Source organism: Pithys albifrons, chromosome 14 (genome assembly GCF_047495875.1).
Source record: "Pithys albifrons albifrons isolate INPA30051 chromosome 14, PitAlb_v1, whole genome shotgun sequence".
NCBI lineage: Eukaryota > Metazoa > Chordata > Aves > Passeriformes > Thamnophilidae > Pithys > Pithys albifrons.
The window spans coordinates 8,740,952-8,762,023 of record NC_092471.1 but is presented as its reverse complement, the minus strand read 5'-3'; the positions used below and the strand labels follow the sequence as shown (position 1 = coordinate 8,762,023).

The 21,072-nt window shown below is 45.3% G+C and overlaps 1 protein-coding gene across 3 annotated transcripts in view; it reads right to left on the bottom strand.

The window, feature by feature from the left end:
• The window catches only part of DOCK11 (dedicator of cytokinesis 11), a 78,559-nt gene that overhangs the window by 35,799 nt on the left and 21,688 nt on the right, over window positions 1–21,072 (bottom strand). For 2 of the 3 annotated variants that reach the window (XM_071569707.1, XM_071569710.1), the window contains exons 6-24: window positions 20,202–20,297; window positions 16,969–17,103; window positions 15,588–15,765; window positions 15,064–15,143; window positions 14,420–14,503; window positions 12,520–12,660; window positions 10,648–10,857; window positions 10,138–10,260; window positions 9,079–9,161; window positions 7,485–7,607; window positions 7,244–7,320; window positions 6,557–6,741; window positions 6,416–6,481; window positions 6,165–6,257; window positions 5,638–5,761; window positions 4,871–4,992; window positions 4,446–4,532; window positions 3,105–3,194; window positions 1,530–1,648 (exon numbers count right to left, since the gene is read on the bottom strand). In XM_071569707.1, the coding sequence (XP_071425808.1) occupies window positions 1,530–1,648; window positions 3,105–3,194; window positions 4,446–4,532; window positions 4,871–4,992; window positions 5,638–5,761; window positions 6,165–6,257; window positions 6,416–6,481; window positions 6,557–6,741; window positions 7,244–7,320; window positions 7,485–7,607; window positions 9,079–9,161; window positions 10,138–10,260; window positions 10,648–10,857; window positions 12,520–12,660; window positions 14,420–14,503; window positions 15,064–15,143; window positions 15,588–15,765; window positions 16,969–17,103; window positions 20,202–20,297 (2,216 nt within the window). The remainder of the gene's footprint in view (window positions 1–1,529; window positions 1,649–3,104; window positions 3,195–4,445; window positions 4,533–4,870; window positions 4,993–5,637; window positions 5,762–6,164; window positions 6,258–6,415; window positions 6,482–6,556; window positions 6,742–7,243; window positions 7,321–7,484; window positions 7,608–9,078; window positions 9,162–10,137; window positions 10,261–10,647; window positions 10,858–12,519; window positions 12,661–14,419; window positions 14,504–15,063; window positions 15,144–15,587; window positions 15,766–16,968; window positions 17,104–20,201; window positions 20,298–21,072) is intronic. The other variant, XM_071569708.1, reaches the window with a different exon arrangement.

Here is a 21,072-nt window from a genome sequence, read left to right as displayed (position 1 = left end):
TTAAGTAATTCTGGAAGCTTCCTTTTTTATTGAACTTACATCATATGCTTCTTGTTACATGCACTGGACTATTTTGGGTTGTTGCCTTGAAGTTCAGGAGGGTCAAGCAGATCCTGGAGAACATGCCAGCCCTCTGGAAGCACTCCCAGGCAGCTATTGAAGGCAGCAAGAGTCTGGTTTTCCCAGCCAGCACTGGGGATTTACATTCCAGTCTCTGCTAGAGGGAACAACAAACTATTTCACGTTGTCACAAATCCCACAGGCCAAACCACAAGGAGGAGTTTACAAGTCATTTATCAGATAAATTGGGTTTTAAATACCCCTATGAAAGTATGACGAAAAAATAGTTGTCATTAAATAGAGCGCTACTGACAAACTGGAAAGCATCAGGCCAAGCTTTGAAGAAATCTCTGGAAGTGGAGTTGGTCACCGAACAAGTATCTGGGGTCACCTGTTCCCCTGTCCTTGCCCTCTGGTGATTCAAAGTGAAATTATAGTGCTCCACACAGGAGAAGTCCTCACACTGAAACATGTGGCACAGGGCTGTGACTGCAATAGGCACCACATCCCTTGAAGACCAGGGCTCACATCCCACATCCTGTAGGGACCAGGGCTCAGCTCCCATATTCCTGGGGGAGAAGGGCTCAAGTCCTGTATCCCTGGGGACCAGTGCTCAAGCCCTGCATCTCTGGGGCACCACAGAACAAGCCTAGCATGCCTACGGATCAGAGATGAAGCCCTACATTGCTGGGGGACCTAGGCTCAGTCTCCAACCTCCAGTTTCATGGGAGCAGGATGCTCCTGGTACATGGATGCATGGTATGTACCGGAACCAGAGGAGGCTCCCCATGGAGTAGCATCCACTATCCCTTTTTGCACTGCAGCACTTCACTGAGGAAGACCCCTGGGAGAAAGATGGACCTTTTAGCGCATCCTTCAGTTTCAGGTGGTCGTGGCCAGCGCTAGGCAGGGAAGGTGCTTTTGCACCTTGAGCTCCCTCTGATCCCGGAGACCACCCGCAGCCGGGAACGCCGCGGGCCCGGAACGGTGCTGCCCTCTCGGGGCCGCCGGAGCAGCGCCGGGCAATCTGAGCAAGCACAGCTGGAGCGCCTCCTGCTGCTGCTGCTGCACAACGTGCCCAGCTCCAGGGCACCGGTAGCAATCCTGACAGAGGGGACTGGTGTGCTGGGATGAGACCCGGACATTGCTCCCCACATCTGCTGCCTGCAGCTGGGATGCACCTGGATACTCTGGAGCCTTTTGATACCCCAGTAACTCAGCTCCCAGATCCATCCCTTCCACCAAACTTTCTTGGAAAACAAACCAGGAGTATCTTTGAAGTACCACACTTTTCCCCACACAGCTCCCAGGACCCGGGCCCCACAACACCCCACACCACCCAGATAAGCCAGTGGAAAACAGCAGCAGGGGACAGACAGTGCTGCCATTTATCACCCTGTACTGCAAAAACAGACCCTGCTTTACACTGTCATTTGCAACTAAGACTGGATAGTTTGCCCCACACTCACATAGTGCAGTTGACAGCTACTTCATCCTCCTGGGTCACGTTTGTGAGGACTCTAAATAGTTGCATAAGAATTACAGGTAGAAACTGAATCATTACTTGGGTCTCCATGGCGTGCAAACACTAAAACAAATGTTCAAAACACAGACACTTTTAGTTCAATATTTTGCAGATGTTAAACATTTACAGTCCACAGACATTTCTGTGGCAATAGGACAGGCGTTAGCAAATGCTTCAGGGTGTGGGCCTCAGCCCACTGAGGATGGGGGAACTTGGACCCACAGCAGCACTTGCTGCCTCCTTCCAGCTGACAGGTCCCAGCTGCATGCCTTTGGGGAGCAGCATGAATCACTCATGGCAGGTATTAATGCTTGTCTCAGATGTGTCCGGGTAGCTATGACTTAATTGGAGGTCATAGGCTACAATTTGACTCCAAAACCCCAGAATTTAAGGCTGAAGTTTTGCTCCCAAGTCTTCTCATCACTTTGTGCCAGTTTTTTGAAGTCCCATTTTCACAAGTGCCTTCAGAGCATGAAAACCTGCTGCCCAATGACTTGCAGTGAGACTTTTCTCCAAAAAGCTTAGCTTGCTATCAGAAATGGGATTTAAGGGATTGGGTGAAGGTCAAGATCATGTGGTGCATATGCTCTCTACTCATCTCAGAGCTCTTGTGTCTGAATCTCACGATACGAATTTAGGAAAGACAGTGCATTTCAGTTTTTGAACCTGCAAATCTAATGAAAAGTCACTAAATCTGTATCTAGGTATTTAAAGTACTGAAATTATTGAGGTGTTGGTGATGAACAATCCCTCACTTGTGGTTAGCATATACGTCTCCCTGTCTGTAGGCTGCAGCAAGGGTGCTGGAGCTGGGCAGGGCTGGGACCTGATGAAATGCTTACAACAAAGCTACTGTGATTTGAGTGCTTGGCTTCAAAACCTGCCATTATTTCCATTTCTTAAAATGTTTTTACATTATCTGACACACATTCATAACTTCCTGGATATACATCACCACCAATGGAAGCGGAGCTGTTGCTACAGCAGCACTCTCAAAATCAGGCAGTGATGGAAGGAAACAACAGTAAAGAGCCAGGAATTATATTCCCTGCAGAAGCCTTTGATGGACCTGCTCCAAGGTCCTTACTCATGCTGCAGCAATTGCCAAAAAACTGAGTCTAGCTCACAGGTCATCTCTCGTCAAGTTTAACTGGCTGATAATCTCACATATCTTTTTCAGCCTAAAAAAAATAAAATCCTATTTTGAATGGTCTTCCAGAAAACAAGAAATTGTGCTGCAGTTTAAAAGTCTCAATCAGACCTAGGGCAGCAAGGGAAGAATGTGCAAGTCCACCAGGAAGGTTTGCCATGAGCATGGCAGAGCAATGCTTGCTTTATCTGCTGTGGAAGGCAGAGGGGAGCAGCACACACAGTCGTGTCAGCGAGCAAAGGTAAGGATACTGCACAGTGCACAGGCCCCAGTGCTGCAGTGAGGGTGGGTTCCTACAGGTGAGGGGTCTGGGTAATTGCTGATGATCTGTAAAAATACAAACAAAGCCCATCCACAGGCACTGTTCACCTTTAGGTATTTAACAAGTTCTCCTGGGACTTCCTTAGCTCCCGCCTGAACCAGTTGGCAGTATTGGAAGAATTTGTGCAAGTGCATGTCCTGGAAAAGACAAACAAGTTCAGTTCAGCAGCCTTAACATTTGTCAACACCTACTCTGCAGCTTATGCTCAAAAATCCACTGTTTTATCTGCAACAGTGGGCCACAGCCCTAGCAAGGCCCATGTCCCTTCCAGTGGTTCTCTTGATGCCCAGGACTGCAGTACTGCTCCCTGTCTTTTCCAACATACCCATTCCCCTGGCTCCCAACCAACCTCAAGATTAAGCACAAAACTTCCTGCAGTGTTAAAATTCTCCTGTCATTGCACCATTCTGAGTCCCAATCCCCATTCAACACTGCCTGGAGAAACAGAAGTCCTCCTCTCACAGTTGCAGCTCTTCAGAGACTGCCTGATCTTCCTGCATCACTGACATCCTACTGCCCATCTGAGTTAAGCTCTCCTTCCCATTACTCTGCCTCCTTCTCCAAGGCTGAATTTAATTACTAGGTTATTTAACTCTGAAAAGCACCTGGGAATGTAATTTGGTGGGAAGTGGAACTACTGTGCTGCTCTCAGTGCTGTACAGAATCTCTAAGACACTAAAACAGACTCAGATGCTGAAAGTGAATTTCTGTGAATGTACATGCAGCTGATGACATTCAGCACAGGACAAGTCCTGCCAGAGACATTTCCCCATGAGCAGTGCTGACAGGAGGTGCCCCAGAGCACATGCTGGGGATCTTTGCTGCATATCACAGGAAGTTTGAGGAAGTCCACTACTACCATAAGATGGCAGAATGCACAAGCACTTGGTAAAACTGGTTTCAAAGGGAAAATAGACTCTGTTTTCTTATGTCTGCTGTTGTCAGAGAACTTCTTTTCAAAAAAACTTAATAAACAGTCCAGTATTAACTGTTGGACTCACTGATCTTAGCAGTCTTTTCCAATCTTAATGATTCTCTGATTTGTGGAAGCCTCTCATATCCACCAGTTCTTCTTTCTTTTTGCATCACTGAAGCAGCTCATTTGCTCAGGTATTTCCTTTGTCCTGCCAGTTGCAGTGCAATTGACCAAGAAAACATCAGCCTCTCCCCTGGGCTCATTCACTTACACAACCACCTCCTCACATCCACACAAGGAGCAGATCCCTGCAAGTAATCCCAGCTCTGCTGGGACAGAAGTATCTCAGTGCTGTTCTGCAAACCAGGTACCTCTTTCCCACATCACTTACAGTTTAGCAGCAGTAGAGACACAGCAACTACTTCCTCTGCAATTGTGTTAGAAGCCTTCAAGAGCAAAGTGTTTGCCTTACCTGGGTGTAAATGGTCGAGTCCAAATGGATTCTGATTTTAAACAGTGGCTTTGCTCCATCCACCCACTTTGCATCCACACTGGGCTGCTGTGAACAGACAATTCAAGTACTTGGTTTCGGACTGGTGAGAAGGTGGTTCTGTGCAGGCACACAGAGCTCACATGCTCACTCTCCTGCACTTGCCATCTGCAACAGCCCAGTCCAGCCTGCCACAGAAATACCCTCTATAACCTGTATAACCAGGGAAAGTGGAATTAAGTGTCCTGTTTCCCACCCCTAACAACCTTAAGCTTTGGGGGTGCGCTGCAGTAGAGACCTTTTCAGTTGAGCAGAGCACAAACAGAAGCCCAGAACTTAGAGTGGTAACAAAATCTCAGCTTTCCTCTTTCTTTTACATTTAAGCCCATTTCAAATGGCCTTCCTACCCTTCGTGACTCTGTGTCTCCAAGACCCAGGTAACCAGGTGGAAGGTTGGATGAAACCGGCAAATGCCCCTCCAGAGTGACAATCCGCCCATCCTTCAGCAACGGGACCCAGGCGTATCCCACTGTGGAGGCAACCAGTGGGGCAGAGTTAGCAGACACACAGTGAGAGATGTTCAGCTCAAACAGAGCTGTGCCTCCCTCTGGGAAGTCCAAACCTGTCGTTGTGCAAGTGGTTTCACCGAGGCTGGGATCAACCACGTCAGTGTTGTTAAAGCACCTTTTACCCAGTGACTTGGTGATTGAAATTCTGACACAGCACAACCAAGACCAGGAGAGGGTTTGAGGGGCAGAAATAGAGTGTGAGCCATGGCTGTGCACAATGATGAGGGTTCATCGAGGACTGGATGAATGGAGAGGCAATCCAACCAGTGGGACCTGAGTGTGCACATGACTAGTGTGGGCAGGATTGGCCGCTGAGGCCCTGATCAAGAATCAAGTTTTTGTTGGTGACTTGCCTGACAACAGCCCATTTGTAAGTCAGGAACATGCAGAAAGAGCTGATAGATTACAGCAAAAATGTGAGCTCTAGTATACACTGAAAACGTTGAGTTTATTCCAGTTTAGATCTATGATTTTGTATTAGGTTACTTTTAGAAAAGAAAATTCAGATAGGCTAGTAATTTAATGAATTTTTTTTTCATGATCTGACGTTCATTTTATCTTGGCCTTTTACACTCCAACAGAAATAATTTAAGCATCAAACATACCTTGAGTTTCAACGGTGTCCTGTTTTTTCGATGTTGCCTTTGTATTAATTTCACAGCTGACATGATAGAAGGTGAAAAGCAAATGATGCTTTTGATGGAGGTGAATTGGAAGCTCAATTTTAATCTAAAATGATATCATGACAGATCAGACTGTATTTTTAGTTTTGAAGTAATATTTTAGTTCTACTTTATTTCACAAATGCTATGTTGTATGCAGTTACACAAGACACACTCTTAACCATTTTAAATAACTCCTGGCTAACACTTCCATCACATTTGCAACATTACTTATTAATGGAGGTGTGTGATTGGAGTGCACAAAGCGTGACAGTAAAGACAGCAGAAAACAAACTGACATTAAAAATTGACAAAGGCTCTGGCTTTGCTGAGCCCTTCTGCTGAAGCAAAGGGCTGATGATTATCTTTACCCATATTTCACCCTGCCCTGCAAAAAGAGGTATCCCTGAAAAGCCCCTTGGCATTGTAGCATCCAGGAAAATCTGCTATTTCCCACATTTTGTTTTTACCTCATCATAGAACTCTGGGCTCTGGTTGTGATGCAGCACAGCAGCATATGCATTTGTGGTCAGGAGAGGGCCTCCAGGTTTGCCATATATACACTGGAAACACAAATGAAGAGCTGAATTCAGGATTGCTGCCACCCTAAATTAGCCAGTCAAATTAAAACAGCAATGGAAGGTCAGTGCTTTCCTATTGCCCTACTCAGTCTGGCTGGCACAGCAGTGAGCAAATGGCAGCCCTATTAACAGGCACCCACCTTTAATGGCTTGGCATCAGCTTCATCTGAATCCCTGAACTCAATGCAAACAGCAATATTCCTTGCCTGAAATGAGGGAGAACAGAATGATGAACCATTGCTACAGGCCAGCAGCTCCAGCCCACACTCCAGGTCACTCACCTTTGCAAACACCTTCTGGTTCTCATACTTCAAATGCAAGGGGTAGACGTAGAGGTGGTTTTTGTAGACAGTGAATGGGTAACAATATTTTGCAACTTCTGGAACCAGCTCCTCCACTTCCACTGCAATGTCCTCACAGCTTTTATCAAAAGGCTTTATAGGAATATAAGAAGCTGTGACACAATCTAGACGAGAATAAGAACAGAAAAAATTAAGTCCACTAGAAAAGCCTTTTAGACAGGAATCAGCCTACATAGCCTATAACAGCAGCTTCCAAAAGCCCATGGAGTAACACATCGTAAGTCCTTTCTTTGCCTCAGATTCTTTAAATGCAAAGTAAAGAATCACACTGACCATGTTTGTGAAGCTCTCCAGTGTTATGGATCAAAAATGTCATATGAGATTGGTGTAATACCAGCAAAAGTAGGCAGGTGGCTTCCTTTAGATTTAGGATGTGATGGCCAAACTGCAAAGTATATGCATCCCTCGGGTCAACCTCTGCACTTGGACCATTTTCCTCCACAGAATCCATCAGAAAGACTTACAAGGCAGCTGCTGTGCTGAATTACTCATTTCTCATTGCAGATCCTAGATACTCTTGTTAATGAATCAGCAAAATTCCCCACAGAAGCATTAACTCCTGAGGCTCGAGCCATCACCATTTATTTTAAGATCCAAGATCCTTACTTGTAAAGTCTAGCGGGATGTCTTTGATGATGATATTTAACTGGGCTGGAATGACTTGTAGTTTTGTCTTCTCTGGTCTGTGTTAGGGAGAAAGGAAAAAGAGTATGAACGTTGAAAGCTCAGGTGCTGAACACATCAGCTGTATTTTTTGCTACCCTCTGAGTATTTTAGAAATTGTCATCTGTTTAAAAATGTATGTTAAAATGCCTGCCCAGCCCCAACACCAGTCCCTCACACTTACTTCTTATACTCTGCTAAAAGCTTCAGCATATCTTCATTTGAGAGTTTGCTGCTGTCTTGCTTGTACAGGGGTGAGAATTTTCCTTCAGCATCAAGAGTACCCTGGGAGTCTTTGAAAACTGGTCTGCAGGAAAAAAAAGAGATAAATCTGCTAGATGTTGGGAAATATACAGATGTTGAGATCTTTGACAGGTCTGAAAGGCAGTTTTATCAGGTGAGAGGTTCACTGGCCTATGACTGCTCTGAACACCAGCAGACCTGACTGCTCTCCCATCCTCACATGGTGCTCAGACCCCATAGAGCCTGCAATCCCACGTGTCACATTGAATCACATGGGACATCACCCATTTCCCTTCTCTCCAGCCAGATCAGGAGGACACATTCAGCCCATTTCCAAGCCTGGTCCATAATCACAAACACCCTTCCATTCCCTCCCACTAACATCAAGCAGTAAAGCATCTTCCTATTTACATATGGGGTCAGAGCACTGAAAGCCTCCTAGGAAAGGACTGCACAATAAAAGCCAGTTTTGGGACATACATCAGCTTCCTCCTGAAGTCAGAGCAGGAGACTGGACTCTGCCCTGGGTGAATACCAGCATCTCTACTCCTGGAAATAAAGGGTGTCTGTGTACAGTACTAACATGAAAGCAACTGTAGTTCCTTTCTGTGCAAACGTCTTCCTCTGAAACCCTCAGGGAAACTGTTCTAGGGATGCAGAGCAGCACAGCTCCCTGCACCAGGTCACTCAGCATCTTTGTGTCCAAAGGCAGCTCTTTAACCAGCAGGAACAAATCTGAAGCCAATCCAAGTCAATGCCAACTCAGAGGACACCATTAGGCTGAGGCACCACTTGAATGAGGGCTGAATGGTGGCTCCCAGGATTCAGAGGCATCCCAGAAACACTACCTCGAAGGTGAGCATCCAGTGTCACAGGAAAATACCATCCCACTGTGACAGTTTTCTGTATTCCCATGTCAGTACCAACCCTTTTGTCAGCACCAAAATGCAATTTAGCACTGGGAGGCAGTGGATGATCTTGCCTTCAGGCTTTCCTCTGACTGAGATTTAAGAGAGTTAGCACTGACATACTTTATCAGTCTCACTAAAAGAACAGCAAGGGAATGGAATCACTACCTCCAGCCATTCTCAAGAACTAAATAAAGCGAAGTTTAAGATGTAAAAACAAGCCCCAGCGGATTGCCACCTCCAGGCTGGGAGGTCCTCTGCTCTCATCCTGTCCCTGGCAATGGCGGGTGTCAGGAGGGAGTTACTGCACGGATTTCTGTGGTAGCACAGGATGGTGTAATTTGTCCCCAGGAATGTTCTTCCCCGACAGTAGTAGCTACAGGTCATCAGGAAGGTTACTGCCTTCCCAGCACTGTTTACTTTTTAATATTTTGTTTCTAATTCTAGATAGAGCATTTCAGGCCAATCCCGATTCTGTTTTGGAAGTCAGAGCCAAACTCTGCCCCAGGCTGCAACTTCACTGACTTCAGTCACTTGGCCCTTCGCCCACTCGGCCGTTTTGTGTCTTGGATAACTCAGAGCAGCAGCAGCTCCTGCCACAGCAAAGCTCAGTCTGAGGAGACTAACCTGGCAGCCCAACCAAAGGGCATCCGGTACTGCCCCAGACGGCTGCACACCTGCTTGGCCACCTTATGGACTTTCTGGGCAGTCTGCAAAACATGAGAGAGGTAGGTTAAGTGTGTGCCAGGACTTTTCTGCTGCCCTGAAAAAGGACTAAAGAGTGCTGCACTCTCCAGGAAGAAGCATCTCTCCATACTCCGTGAGGCACAGCTCCCCAGGTGCTGCAGCAGCTGACAGACATCCTTGTTGCCACCTCACACCACCCACAGCTATTCCTTTGCAAGGCAATAACAAACATAGAGGGCACAGTCATATTAAACCTACTATATTACGTTATTTCCCAAAACTAACTGCAATTGGCTCATCCTATACAGACTTACCAAGTGTGCCAAGGGAATGCCACCATCACCATTTGTTCTATAATTGACTTTTCAGGAACTAATTTTGAGTGGCTGCAACAACACAGCATCAGCTCCACCTGACATGCAGAGACTGATACTGGCTGCAGTAGGGTCTCTCCCTCAGATATTTGAAAAAATTTCTTCACTGAAAGCATTATCAAGTACTAGAACAGGCTGCCCAGACAAGGGGTAAAGTTGCCATCCCTGAAGATATTGAAAAGACATGTAGATGTGGTGCTTGGAGACACGGTTTAGTGTTGGGCTTGGCAATGCTGGGTTAATGGTTGGACTCGATCTTACAAGGCTTTTACAGCCTAAAGGATTCTGTGATTCTATAGAGATATTTCATCCTGGGGATGAAGTATTCTGCTTTTTGCTGCCAGCCCAGGCTTTGCCTTGTCAAAATGCAGTGGGGAAAGGTTCCCCTGCCCCAAGTGCTTGGCTCTTTTTAAAAATCCTCAGCTCTTTCCAAGGGAAGGAACTGAATCTCCCAGGACAGCTCAGCTGAAGCCAGCCTGGGAACAGTGCAAATGGAATGGATGAAGACTGTATTTGCCAAAAAGAAACTAAAGAGCAGCAGGAACAGTCCATGTTTCAGACCATGCTACTCCTTGCAGCAGCAGAGAACATCACTACGCAGACACTCTCATGGCCCCACCAATACCTTTCCAGGGTCCGAGTTTTTCATGTAGGGCTCTACACAGTGTGCAATGCTGCCCTGCAGCACCTTCTCCACACGGACCACCAGGAAGATCTCTGCATGTGGGTTGGTCACAGAGAAAACCCCCTGCAACAGATAAGCAGTCACTGTCAGACAGCAGCAAACCCAACATGCACCACACGGTTTGGCCCCAATCATCAAACTGCCCCTTCCCACAACCCACACAGACCCTGCCCTGGTTGCTGGTGCAGATGGGCCACAGGGGCTCACCAGGCCTGAGTGTGGTCAAGTCTTGAAAAACTCTACCTGGTGCTTTACCTGTCACTACCAGTGAGCCTGATGTGGCAACTTTGACACTGAACAAAACCCCACAACTCACAAGAAAAGTTGACTCCTGGTTCCCCACACAGTGGGTAACAGTGAGTAATACCACACTACAATGCTACTGAACAGCCTCTGCCTTGACACAGACTGCCTTGACAGAGACAAATGAGAAGAAAGTCAGATATTCACCCGTTTTATGTAGCGCAGGGAGGACTCCGGGACACCGTGCATGAGGCTCTCGCCTGGGGAATGTCCCTTGGCACCCTCCACTCCGGACACAGAGCTTTCCAGCAGCATGTCACGGACAGATGGGGGGTTCAAGTCCACATGGAAGTCAGCTGAAATCTTGCAATTATTTTTCAGGTCAAATAATGCCAAGCTTAGGAAAAAGGGCTCAACCTGGAAATTTGATTTAATATATATGTCAAAATAAAAGCATGGTACAGGCTCAAGGGTATCAGCATTGCCTTCCCTCCCAAAGGAAACTGGGAACCTTCTGCATGTGTCTGTGTCTTTAGCTTTGTACACCAGCATTTTACAGAATTCTTACAGACACTCTATATTTATTTGCTTTATAAATATACAAATCCATTTTTTCCCTGCACCTTCTTTCACTTTGATCTACTCAATTTGAAAAAAGCTATTTTAAAGCCATCAGTGAAATATAAAGAATGTAATCCATATGTTTTTTACATAAGTGACAAACTATGAAGTCAGGAAGAAAATATGAACTCAATTCATCAGAGCTATTTATCCTTTGCAATGAGAAAGAAAACAGCTTAAGAGCATTTCTGATCATATGCTAAAGAACACTACTAATTTTCCAAAGTCTATCAGCTTTGGATCTCTCAATTGCAACATTCAAAATGTTTCTCAGATGCTATCCCAGGAGGAAAGCTAGGACAGCTCAAAAACAAGGCTAACACTGCTGAGCAACTGCATGTGCAAAATCTGCCAACTCCTTTGTAGCTACTGACCTTGACAGTATGAGGCAAGTGGCAATAATTCACGTATTTTTAATTCAAAGATCGTATTAGGCGTGCATGCATGTAAAGATAAAAATGAAGTCCTCAAGATAAGACTGTGGAATGCCCCAGACATTCCAGCACAAGTCAGAGGCATTACATGCTGAAAATGTGCTCATTAGGTCTCACTTTGGACCTGATTAAGGATGAATAACAAGAATCTTTGCTATTAGCAATGTGTCCATCTGCTGGGAGTTACTGAGGAGAACAAACCTGGTGCTGTGTATGGAGCTGGGAGCTGCCAATATGCAACCATCACAAAAAAGCCTTTGTGATTCTAACAGGCATCAGACAGGGCAGCATCAGTACAGATTGGGCAGTGCCAGTGCTGCTGCCTTCACTGCGACACTACCTGCTGCTCTGGCACCCCTGCAGAAGGGGCTGACTCCAGCCAGAGCAAGGGCAGGACATGACAACAGGGATTATGTTTTGGGAGGAAAGACTGGAGGAGATTGGTCTGTTCAGCCCAGCAGAACAAAGGCTGAGATGAGATCTAATAGCTGTCTGCAGACATCAGAGGCTCAGAAAATACCATGAAGAGATTTTTAGGCTAAGGCACAACTTTGGCACAATAACAAATGCATATAATCAAGCTGCTGTGAACACAGTTAGGCCAGGAGTCAGAAGGTTCCAGAACAGGGAAATCCCTTGCCATTAGGGGAAATGAAATAAAACACAACCATGAGTGGTTTGGAGACGGAGCTTAATCATCTACCAACAGGACTTTCACAGAGACCCAGAATTTGGCAGACACACACTCCCTATTCCCTATGCTGCTGAACCACTGGTTTCCCAGCAGTGCCAGTTCCTGCAAGCTGAGGCATTCAGGATAGACTCTGTCCCCAAACACATTTTCAGAACACCAAAATACCAAGGCTGACAAATCCTGCAATGACCCTGGGTCAGCAGTCACTGCCTGTCCAGGTCCCTCATGGCAAAACTGGATGTGTTTATCAACCCAGATTGATTTGCCAAGGATTTTTCTTGCTGGTGAGGAGAAAGGAGATAAAGCAAGATACGTTGGAGTTCCCCTTACATTGGTGGGTCCTCCTTCTGCCTTGTCGCTGAGCTGAGCGAGGAGGTTGAGGGAGAAGTCCTGGCAGCACACCACAAAGCGCCTGCTGCACTTTTCCTCAAATGGCTTCACATCTGGCTCAATCCCCGAGAAGTCCAGTCTCTAGACAGCAAACAAACAAATCTGGTCTCATTAAAAAAGAAAATAACCCCCTGAATAACATTAAGGGATCACATTATCTTGAAGTGGTACAAAAGGTACAGGACATTCACAAATGAGTGCAATTTGGTGATGTTACACAAATGTACTCAGACATGAATTCATGGGGATGTATCAGTTTTTAGCAACCTATTTTGTAGAGCACAGCAAACTAAACCTCAGTATGATTTCAGTTCCTTCTTGCTTTGCTGTAACCCTGGGAATCTTCCCAAACACTATTTAGAGATTTGGGAAGAAAGCAGAACTTAAGATGTCATTACAATCAGAAAAGTATCTTCACTATGAAGATATGGCTAGTTTAAGAGATGGTCCCTGTGCCTGAAACAAACCTCTGCCATACCCACCATGCTGGGCACTGGGGACACAGTGATACCAAACACCCCCAATTACCAGCAGGACTCTCAGTGTCAGTCTGGCACAGTCCTATTGGCTTTCCCCCCTCAATTCCTGCAGAAATCTGCATGCCAAACATCAGGTGCCGACAGCGACTTCAGCAATACAGGCTGCAATTGTTAATCCAGTGCTGGGGAACTCTTTCCATTGTTTACTGTATTTCCTTTCCATGAGGAAAGTAGATTGCAGGTATATGTTCCTGCTCCCAGTTTCCTTAGCACCATGTATACAAGTGTGCCCATACACACCAGCACTGACTAGGCAATGATTTTGAATGCCTGATGTGATAGCAGATCTGACTGACCCATACCAGAATTAAGAACTCTGGGTATAAAAAGTGGGAGGTGAATTCAGCTTAACCATTTGCTTAGATAAAAAACGTTATCTTAGATGCTCGACACTGAATAATATTTCCATTTTTATTATCTGACCAGAACATAGGTAACTTCTCAAAGCTTCTCTTAAAAAAAACCCAAAACATAAAAAGCCTCCTGGATGCTTATCTTCTTTCTGTTAAGGACCTTAAAGAAGTGCCAAGAGAAAAGCTCATTTTACACAACTAAACCTTTTAAAGACTAATTACATTTCCTTGTTAAATGAGAATGTTCTATTTCATAGGTGTCAACAAGCCAAAGCATGCCAGAAGGAGAACCAGAAACTGTGAAATAACCTGGAACAATTCTCTAAAACTGTGTTCACAGTTGGAACTCATTTCACTGAAATCTCATACCTGGACCTTGGGAGAGAACTCAGCAAAGTTCAAAGCCAAGCATAGCACAGGTCAATAGACAATGACCCTCTACTTCAGTGAATCAGACCAGCATAGGGTGTTTTTTCTGTTTTTATGTTCCTACATTTGAAAACTCCCTGAAGACGGAGGCTCACCCTGTAAACCCCTATCATGGCCTTTACCACCACTGCTCCCTACTCCAAATGTGCTGAGCCCACACAGTATTGCTGGTACCCTCACCATACCACTTCTACTGCTTCTTCTGCAACCATGAGAACCTCCCAGAGGCCCAGACGATGAGTTTGAAATCCAGCAACATCAAGATGCATCACACAAAAGCCTGTAAAGTTGGAGGGAGACCACATGTGGGGTTGCTGCGAGTCTCCCTGTATTTGAGCTGTAACCTGTGCACTGATGTCTCATTCTGCTCTCACTGACAGGGCATGGGCTGCACTTCTGTTCTTCAGTCCACTGGAAAACATCCTGTCCCTGCAAGCAAGTGCTGTGGCGTTGCATGGGAACAAGGGAGGAACGACACAGTAAGCAAAACCTCACATTGGCAAATACGGGGATGTTTACCTGGACTTCTGGGTCAAAAGAAAAGATGTTTTGTCTTCCATCATTTCTGCTCAGTTTGTTCAGCTGATCTGTTTCTCTTCCATACTAGGACAAAGGAAGGCATTGATATTACTGCCTGGCCACTTAGAGGCAAACATTTGTTATTGGAAAAGAAAGGAATCAGACCAAAATATTACTTTTCCAGTTCCCTCTGTGATGATGCAAAGTACCTCAGCTGTAGCCACCAATACAGTGCAATGACAGTACAGTGATGTGGCTGTGCCAAATGAGAAGGCAGGCAGCAGCAGGCAACAACACTCTGGATCATAAACAGGAGACAGCTGCTGTCTAACTGCCCCTCTGCTCTCACAGCCAGGATGGTCAGCCCCGATGAGCCCAAATGAGCCACTACAGTCCTTCATTCACTCTAAATCTGGTTCTTCCTCAAGGCCCCCACACCTGGAGGTGTGCAGCATGCAGCCAAACCATGGAGTTCCACCCATGGGACAGGCAGGCGGGATAACAGAGACACCCCCCCAACACTTGGTGCCTGCCTGTCCAGCTCCCCCTAGAGCTGAAGACACAGAAAGTAGAAAACTTCTTTCAAAGACAAGGTGGACAGAATTAGCTGTGGGCGTAGAGTGCCATCTCTGCAAACATGTTACCTTCATCAGCTCTGGGTGCATGCTTCTCTCCAGGCTCTCCAGGATGTTCTCTGATTTACCCTGCGTGCTTGATTCATCATCTGCAAGGACACGAGAAACAGATGTTCAAAACAACTGCAGGAGCACCACTCTGCCAGAAAGCATCCTGCAGTATTTGCTAACAATAGCACAAAAACAGTTTACGGAGACTTCTCTGTTCTCTGGGAGTAAGATTTTTCCATACATTACTTGCATCAAAGTGTACTATTACAGTCTCCTAGGTCTTTCCAAAGAAAAACTTCAACACAGAGCCAATTTTCCAGGAGCCTTTAAACTCTGCCATGAATTTCCCTTCCAGAAGAAGGGTCACATTTCCCTTCACTTTTATTCCTCAAACTATAGTCTGTGTTCTAATAAGCCTCTTTGCATGATGTTATGCCAGCCACAATTCTTGCTATTTACACAGGGCAGCCCACACCTCTCCAGGCACACTGCTTGCATCCTGCAGGAGAAGGGAGGAGATAGGTGTTTAGTTACAAACTGACCTTGCACAGATTCCACAGTATCTTTCTTCTCTTGCACCAAACTCTCAGTATTGCTCTGAATGATCTTTCTCAGAGTTACCAGCCATTCTTCCATCTCCTGTTCAGTTTCAGCTGCAAGATAGTGGCTGTACTTGTCTATTGTCTTCAGTTCAAATGCGTAACGGCGCATCTTGGGACACTGAACAGAGAGATTTGTATCATACAAATCTCATACAAATCAACAACTCAGCACAACACCTGCCCCACAGCATTTTGAAAGCACTCTGAGCTCAAATGCCACAAAATATAATGCAGCACCCACCATGACATGACAATAGTGCAGCAATGACAAAGGGCTTCATGGCTGTGACCCATCAGTGCACAGGTCCATGGCTGCCAGCTACTGAGGATGAAAGAAAGCCAGACCAAACCACAGACATTGCACCAAGGAGCAGGAGCAAGCTCCTTCTGATGTCCTCAGACCTTGAATATTTACCTAGAGAAGCCAGTAACTGCATTTGTCTGACACAGTAAGCAATGTTGCACTCCAGGACACTGAGAGGCATCTATCTTAAAAACAAGTGGTTCAATGCAAAATTTTGGAGCTGTGCTGGCCTTTAAACAGTATTTTCCAACCAGAAGCCAAGGCAAATCTGATGCAACTTGGGAAGCGCATCCCGTACATCACCAAGGTGTGTGTATTACTGCTTTTACTGTGTTCAGAAAGATAAATGAAAACTCACAGCTCTGACTCATCCATGCTAAAGCAAACCACTGGGGTAATTTAAGCTGGCCTGTACAAGCTCCACCACACTCAGTGCTTGAAGCTTCTGCAGAGACAGTAAGGACAGAAGACACAGCATCAACCAACTGCTGTGCTTTACTCTGGCACAACTAAGCAAAGCCAGGTTTTAGACCTGTACAAGTACCTGCTCCTAAAACCTTAAAAGCGCTGAGCAGGCCCTAAGTCACAAAGGACTGCATGTCTGCAAGGATTTATCAGGATGTAATTTAAGAAATATGAAGCTGGTGCAAACAGCAAATAGAGGAGGAAGGTGCCCAAGACAAAGTCACACCAATTACTAACTTGCTTCAAGCCTCAAGGTCTTGAAAGGCACCTGACCTACAACAACAGATAAAGGAGACAGACAGAGCAGGGAGGCAGCAGATGAGGTAATGATGAAATGCTTCCAGTTTGCTCTGACAGCAGTTCTTCCACTTGCTGTCTTCCTGTCCAAAAGTATGGCACCTTTGTGAAACATCTTGTCTGCCTTTTGATCAGTTTCGCTGACCAGCTTTGGGTTAGTTTGCAAATCCATGTCTTCAGACCGTGAAAGAGCACGTGGATCTCAGAGCCAGCAATGCATGAGCTCATGTTCAGCCACACAGAAAGCACACCTACCTGAACAACGTCGTTGCAAGCGTCCAAGAAAATGCAGCCTTTGGATTCTTTTGAAATTTTCTCATCTTTATAGGAATTCAGAATATAGGAGCCATCTGTGAGTTGTGACAAGTAAAAATACCTCCTCTTGAATACCTGAAAAAGTACAAAGTCTTGCTGAGGCAAGTATTCACTCTGTTGTAGGTCACAAACCATGGCCATTGTTTCTATATCTGCCTTCCCTTCTATTGAGAAAATACTGTAAGGAAAAAACACTGCTGACCCTACAGTGTTGCAGACGCACCTATTTAAATACAATTTGCTTTTATAAAATGAGATTTCCATCATCTTTAATTTTAATGTCCTTGTTGTTTTTACAAGTTTGCCCATGTAAAGCAAAGCCCCAGGGCTTCCAGCTCATCTCTCAGCTGGCTCCAGCCTCATTTATATTTACAAAGTAATGCTGCACAGAAAATTCAGATCAGCACATCACTTGAAGAGTCATCCCACCTTAGAGCAGGTATTTCCAGAGCCTTTTTGATATAGACCTTAGTTAGATTTACAAAGGAATTGTCTGGAAGACTTTGGAACCGACATGTGGAAATTCCTAGCACCCAATGCAAGCCAAGGAACACTGCAATCCAATAAACTGCTTGCATTTTCGTGACTTTGGGTTTGTTTTTCTTATACAAACTCTTTTCAAGAACTGGCTTTGGCTTAGTGTTCAATTCTCACATCAAAAAGCAGTAACTTTGAGAGAAGTGTTCCTGTGTTTGAACTCCTTATTTTTAAGAAGGAAAAAAAGCTCTCCAGTATCTCAGATGATCTTCCATCCTTGTCAGCCGAAATACATTGGACTATAATTCAACAGAATGTTTTGGCAGCAACTGTGGTAGCACCATATGCTGTCAGGTCTGTAAGGAGCAGGGTGCATTTCAGAGTTGCTGTGTATTGTGTTAAGAGAATAATGAAGGAAGCAGAGGCAAGCAGCACTGCAAGTATTTCTACTGTTCTCTGTATCTGGAAGATCTACAGATAAACACAACATTTTTCATCCCACATGGGAGATTACGAGTAATTTCCTGCTCCCATCATTACTGCACTAGCACATGTTCAATAAACCCACTCACTTGCACAGGACTGGGAGGCAGCATCGTGCTCTGACCTGTAACCTAACCCTTCTAAAAAGAAACCTCTGGCATTATTTAGATGACTAATTAGCTGTAGAGATGCTCCAAAGTTGTTGAGCTTTAAGTTTTATAAGATCTAACAAAACCTTTAGTTCAACAGAGCATCAGAATACAAGGGAAACTAAGGATGCAAAGCATTAAGCGAGTTTAAACACTGATTTAGCACTTCACTGAATCAATCTCAAGAATTTTAGCAGGGGATGCTAAACAAACCCGTGACAGCTCTCTCTCTAGATATTACAGAGTTGATATCCCTTGAGGCCATGGGATTTCATGCTAAACCGTTTGCATCTGCTGAATTCTGTTAAAAAGTAAACGCAGAATCATTTACAAAAACAGCAAACACTATTCCTATGATCTTCCCCCCCTTGTAAGCACTGCTGTCAGACATCACTGTCAGAAGATGCTGATCATTTGAATACAATAAACCTAGGAGCAGAGGAAACATCAGGCTACAGGCGCTGCTGTTGAGCACTGCAAGTGCAGAGGGATGGATGGATGGATGGATGGATGGATGGATGGATGGATGGATGGATGGATGGATGGATGGATGGATGGACAGAGAACTGAGGAAGTCCCTTTGGGCACAGAAGGACAATCCTGATGCTATTGTTGCAACCCAGCACAACAACATGCTGCACACTAGACAGGGAGAGCTGGGCCAAACCAGGGCAGTTCTCCATAAAGGAAAGGTTGCTCTGAAACAAAGGTTGGCAGCTGTAGCCTAATGACAGTTTGCCCATGGGCTGGCTCTCCACAAAACACACTCTGCTCATGCTTGGCAACAGTGTGAGGCACCAACAGCTCAGCATGGCACAGCAGTGAAAGAACCAGCCCTCATAAGATGGACACAGCACAGCAGCCTCTCCAAGGGGTGATAAAGCTGAAGGTGTTCAAAGTCCTCAGCTTTCCTGTATGGGCCTTAGGAGTTGTTTTGCAAGACACAGAAGTGACCGGGACCAGATCAGAGAACAACTACTGATTTTCAGTACTTTGATATCAGAGTTTCACTGGAGGTTCTGGATCTTATTACTGGAATTGAAGCCAGTGTAATTCAGATAACTTCTTAGAAAGGTGGGTCTGAGATGCTGGGCACTGAGACCAATTATCACAAGATGCTCAGACCAGAACAGACCCAGCTGACTCCTTTGTGCATGTATGATAACTCCTAGGGAAGCTACAGGAAAAAAAAATTGCTTCGACCTTGCTCTGAAAAGCAGAGGATCAGAAAATCCTGTTCTGACTATCGTCCTCAAACCCATTTTAAAACTCAAATTAAAATTAGCCCTATGAACAGTCCTATTCTGCTTCTCCTCAAAGCATAACTCATTGAATTGAGCCTTGTAACAACCAGACTGTTCAAGATTTTTTTAATGTACCCTTACAAAGCAGCTTCACTGCAGCCATCCTTCAGCTGCACCACTGAGCACAACTCCCTAACACTTTCTCTTTGCTGTAACAAGGCAGTTTCATGGGGGGACAGCAGATGGGCTCATTGCCACAGCAAATCTGTGGGGGAACTATTAAAAATCTCTAACAATCTAAGCAATGTCACACCAGATTATGCAGAGAAGAGAACAGGAGACAAGGCAGCTGCTGCTTTTAGGTCAGCAATGCTCCATCTCTGCAGTGATATTACCCCTGCTTTTAACGCCAAGATCTGTCATTTCAATTTGAAGCTGGACTCCCTATATATTTCCTACCAGCAAGGAAACTATCAATTCAGAAAGTTGTCTTTGCAGGGCAGCTGTTTCAGTTAGTTAAGCTGCTTTCCTCTCCTGGGCCTCAGCTGCTCATTCAGAAAACAATCTTGCTTTACTAGACCATGTTTCACCTCTGCTCAGCTTGCCCATTAACATCTGAAGTGCATCAGCCTTAAATTCTGGGCAGGGGAAGGTCAAAGAGTGTTGCCAGACTGGGTTTTCCAATCAATCATGGGATACTCTACAAGAGGGACAGACACCCACCCAAAACCAAACCCACCGACTGAGCTCCTGTGAGCTTTAGAGATGTGGTCTGAACTTCACCTTGTGCCTTGTCCACAACTGACTGGATCAAACTCACCTTCATGGTAACAGTGATGGTGCTATTTACATTTGCTTTGTGCAGCCAGCCCTGCTTTATGACACCGCCCTTCTGGGAGCACAGGGATGAGGAATCCTGGAAGACAGAAAAACATCAGAAAAAGTGGAGGTAAAGAGGAGGTCAGGTGAACTGCCTTCCACAGAAAATTCCTTTGGACACAGGAGTTTATCTGCCCTGGAAAGCAGTCCTGTTTTAACTACAGCAAAACAGTGACATGAAGAATTTATGTGTAACAGGTACAGCTGCACATATGGTGTTACCACAGATTAATTCAGGGATATCTCTTTTCAATAAAAAGGCAAAACAGGCTAGTTTGGGTCACCTTTAAAAAAAGAAAGATTATAGCTATGCTGATATGCACAGAAATTGTGCAATGAGGAAATGCATATTGGTTCTTATGCACTATTTCAAAAACCTGAGGAAGAAGGACATTTTCAAGAAGGTCTGTTTAGGAAGTTGCAAAATGCAGAACTTCTGAATTACTTTCTCATTTTCTTTAGTCATTCCTCCATTTTAACTTTAGGTGAAAACCACTAAACCCCAATAACTAAAATATAACTGGTTCCACCAACCAGGGTGCTCTTTGCACACCATCCTGGGTTTCCATCTGCTCCTGCCCTGTGGTCCCAGAAAGGGAGAATGGCTCCCCATCTACACCTAACCGTGACCTCCACTGGGGAGGGAAATGAGAGCACAGAGTGATGAAAATACTCGCCCTGGGACTTCCAGTGAATCAGCAGCAGAGGCAGCCCAAGCTTGTCTGATGACGAGCCATGAAGGGCCTGGTTTATAATGCCTGCTGCACCCCAAGAGGCACATTTTCACTCTTTTCATGTCAAACTTCCAGAGC